This window comes from Aulonocara sp. 'chitande type north' Nkhata Bay, linkage group LG23, assembly GCF_057382095.1.
Source record: "Aulonocara sp. 'chitande type north' Nkhata Bay isolate Kocher_YH1m ecotype deep benthic linkage group LG23, A_spYH_male_GT1.1, whole genome shotgun sequence".
NCBI lineage: Eukaryota > Metazoa > Chordata > Actinopteri > Cichliformes > Cichlidae > Aulonocara > Aulonocara sp. 'chitande type north' Nkhata Bay.
Window position 1 is genome coordinate 13,676,095 of NC_141365.1, and position 3,518 is coordinate 13,679,612.

A 3,518-nucleotide genomic window follows, 5' to 3' on the forward strand; every position below is an offset into this window, starting at 1 on the left:
CATGCAGTCTAGTTAGCAACACCTTTGTTCATTATTTGTGCAGCGCAGTGCTGCTGTTGTTAGTGATTGAAGGAGAGCTGCACAAGCACAGAATGAGAAAGTTAAAGCTCATCAATAAAAGAACAGAGAAGGGAGTCTCTGTTGTCTGATGCCCTCTTGCCGGTGTGGGATTGTTTACATAACATTAGCACCACTTTATTTTGCACGCTCTCAGCACCTCTGACTATTTTCCTTTTTTATCTCTCCTCTTACGGGCTCTGAATTCTAATGTGATCTGGCCCAATTATTCAAAATAGTTCAAGCTGAGTTTTTTATTTAGTCTTTATTTTATTTACAGGATTATCAGTCATTATGATTTAAATGAAAAAACATCAAATTAGCAGCTGTCTTGTATGAAAGCTGATGCTATGACCACAGAAGCTCCAGTCAACATATGTATCTGTTCAATTTACCAGAGATAAAAAGGCTGTTTGTGGCACTGGTGGTCTGTCCAACCATGAGATGCCTTTTTTTTAAATGAAAAAATGCTTTGGTTTAAAGTAAATGTCTGACATATAATGCAGATGTTTAGAGGAAATTCGACATAATTCATCATAATTTTCAGACTGACACATATAAAGTAAGAAAAAGAACGCATCTGAGTATATTTGCATGGCTGTCTAAGGTCAGCGAGAGTGAGACAGAGAGAAATAATGATCGTAAATTTTTCATCTTGTGTGCATACAACACAGTATACGTGCTCAGTTCAAATATGAATCATATACTATTTGCTGCACAGGGGTATAAAATCTTAAATGGATCACTTCAAGTCCTAATCCTCAAAGCTTTCCACAAGGGAGACGTTTACTAACTATGCACTCATTACGCTGAAGTCTTTGATGCCATGCTGCCTTACCCCGAAAAGCTCAGGAAATTGATTTTAGCTCTTGTACATTTTATTTGCCTTTTATTTTTTCACAAGAGATGAGTCATTTCTCCAGGACAATGCAACAAGCACTACTATTTTACTCCATACATCTACAAAAATAAAATGTACAAATTCTACACCCCCCCGCGCTCATTTCTTTAGTTTTTCCACAGATACAACAACAGGCGATTAAATTGCTCTTTTCTTTTATGATATTTTAAATAAAGCAAACACTTCTAAGCATCACTGTCCTGTTTTTTTAAAATTAATTATTTTGATTCCATTTGTTCCATTGATTATACTGATGAAAGAATTACACACTTGTACCAGTAAACAAACACAAACACAGTAATTTACCAGTATGCATAAAAAAAAAATTACGCCTGAGTGCTGCAACTATTTGAATCTCACTTTGGATTAACAGCTATACATGTCCATGACACGAGAGCAGTATTGCTCGACAGAAGCGGGGAGACTGAAACAGTGAACAACTGTAACAACAGAAATATGTGATGCAGAGAAAATCTTGAGAAACACAGTAGAAGTGAGGCACATCCTACCGTGCAGTACATTATAATTCTGCATTTTTTTTGTTTGTTTTTTTAAAGAAATGCGATTTTCAGCATCGACAGAGTAGGTGAGACATATGCCCTCTTGGTAAACAGATCAATAGTACCGCAGGTGGAATGTTTCGAGTTCCCCAGTCATCCCAGTCAGACATCCATTTGGACCAGCACCAAAACAGGTGGTGCCTCAGCCACTTTGGCCTTGCGACGCAGCAGATGAGTCAGGCTCCTGAAAGATGGCGTGGCGTGCAGGAGAAGTTCCTTGAGGCCTGCCCGAAACTCCCGGCGGATCAGGCAGTAGAGCACAGGGTTGAGGCAGCTGTTGGTGTGCGCCAAGCAAACAGTCAGAGGGAAAGCATAGGCCTGTGCATTGTAGAAAGCTTTGCTGAAGGGCACAAGGTCAAACTTTATGAGCACACCCCACAGTGTCAGTGCCTGATTAGGAAGCCAGCAGAGAAAGAAGGAGAGAACTACGATGACAATGGATTTAGTCACTTTGGAATGACGCTTTTGCCGGCTTTGGTTTGCCTCTGGGCCCGCTGCACCTGCAATGCGCCGGCTTAGGATGAAGCGAAGCAGCAGCAGATAGCAGACGGTGATTATAACTAGAGGAATAAGGAAACCTACTAGGACCTTTTGAAGCTGATATAGACCCAGAAGGAGCTGTGGATCCCAACTGCCAGAGTCTGGGAAGCGCACCAGGCAAAGCTCCTCATCAGATACTTGGGCACTGGTGGAGTAGATGGCATGAGGCAAAGTGGCCAGCAAAGAAACAGCCCAGATGCACAGGCTGGTCCACCTGGCTCTGGCAGCTGCTGTCCGTCGGCTGTGTATCTTCAGTGCGGAGGAGATGGAGTAATAACGTGCCACGCTCATAGCTGTGAGGAAGAATACACTGGCATACATGTTCATGGTGGTGACAGAGCTGATGAGTTTGCACATCACACGACCAAACGGCCAGCGGAAGTCCAGGGCTGTGTCCACTGCCCAGAAAGGCAAGGTCAAAACAAACTGTAGATCTGTGATAGCCAGCCCCATCACAAAGCAGTTGATGGACGACTGCTTCTGCCTGTAACGGGAGTGCAACAGATACAGAGCCAGTGAATTCCCCACCAGCCCCAGAGCGCAGACGATAGAGTAGACACACGCTATCATCACACGTACCACTACGCTGGAGCTGTCTCCTTGAATTTCCATGATAGATTCCTTGGTGAGGAGCTGCAGCCAGCAGTGCAGTGACATGTTAGTGGTGGAACCTTCGCTGCAGTTCCCATTGTAGTCGTCCTGTAGTATTTGTTGCTGACATGGCTCGGGTGCCACCGTTTGAACCCCAGACTCATTCAGCTGCATGGTTGGCCTCTCCTTCTCACATATCACCTCGTAGGGCAAAGTTGAAGAGCTGCCGTGTCTTCAGAACACAGAGAAAAAAGTTTGTGCAGATGGCATTTGCAGCATTTCTGTTGCATGTGTCATCAGATTATCTCCCATGGCGCTGTAGATGCCATCCTCTGCCGCCGTTATTCTCTCCTCATTTCTCCACACACTACTCACAGCTCTCCGCGCGCCACGTCCGTTTATAGGTTTCGCGTGAACGCGCAAAGCTCTGCCCCGCCGTTGACGCTCTTCACCTCACCAAGAGGATGATAGGACCAGAGCGAATCCGCGCTCTTACAGCCGCAGCCACATCAAAGTCTCCCAGAATGTCCGTCAGCGCTGAGTCTTAATGTATTTTGACAGGACAGTGGCACATCCATAATCTTGTTTGTACAGTGTCACCTGTGAACAGGAGCTTTTGGAGACGTGGAGACAGTGTACGCATAAAATATGCACAGAGCGGACTGACTGTACACGGCGCTGTGTTTGACGTGATCGTTCGGGACGTTTGTTGAGGAGCTGAAGGACAAGGATCAAGGACACAGCATCATTTTTATGTTTCTGATTAGCATCAAAGGCGAATTTAAAGGCGGTGAAACCACGTGTACCCGTGTAACGTTTATTATTATGCCAGCAGCTAAGAAATATTAGCCAGAAACAATACTACCTAG

General features: G+C 44.6%; 1 protein-coding gene across 1 annotated transcript; it reads right to left on the reverse strand.

Moving 5' to 3' along the window:
• Positions 1-339: 339 nt before the first annotated feature.
• Positions 340-3,005, reverse strand: rxfp3.2b (relaxin family peptide receptor 3.2b). Its single transcript, XM_086282574.1, has one exon. The coding sequence runs from the start codon at positions 2,821-2,823 to the stop codon at positions 1,621-1,623; it is 1,203 nt and encodes a 400-aa protein (XP_086138700.1). The 5' UTR covers positions 2,824-3,005; the 3' UTR covers positions 340-1,620.
• Between the last annotated feature and the right edge of the window lie 513 nt (positions 3,006-3,518).

Coding starts and splice junctions, on each gene's coding strand:
- rxfp3.2b (XM_086282574.1), bottom strand. CDS start 2,823: ATGCAGCTGAATGAGTCTGGGGTTCAAACGGTGGCACCCGAGCCATGT.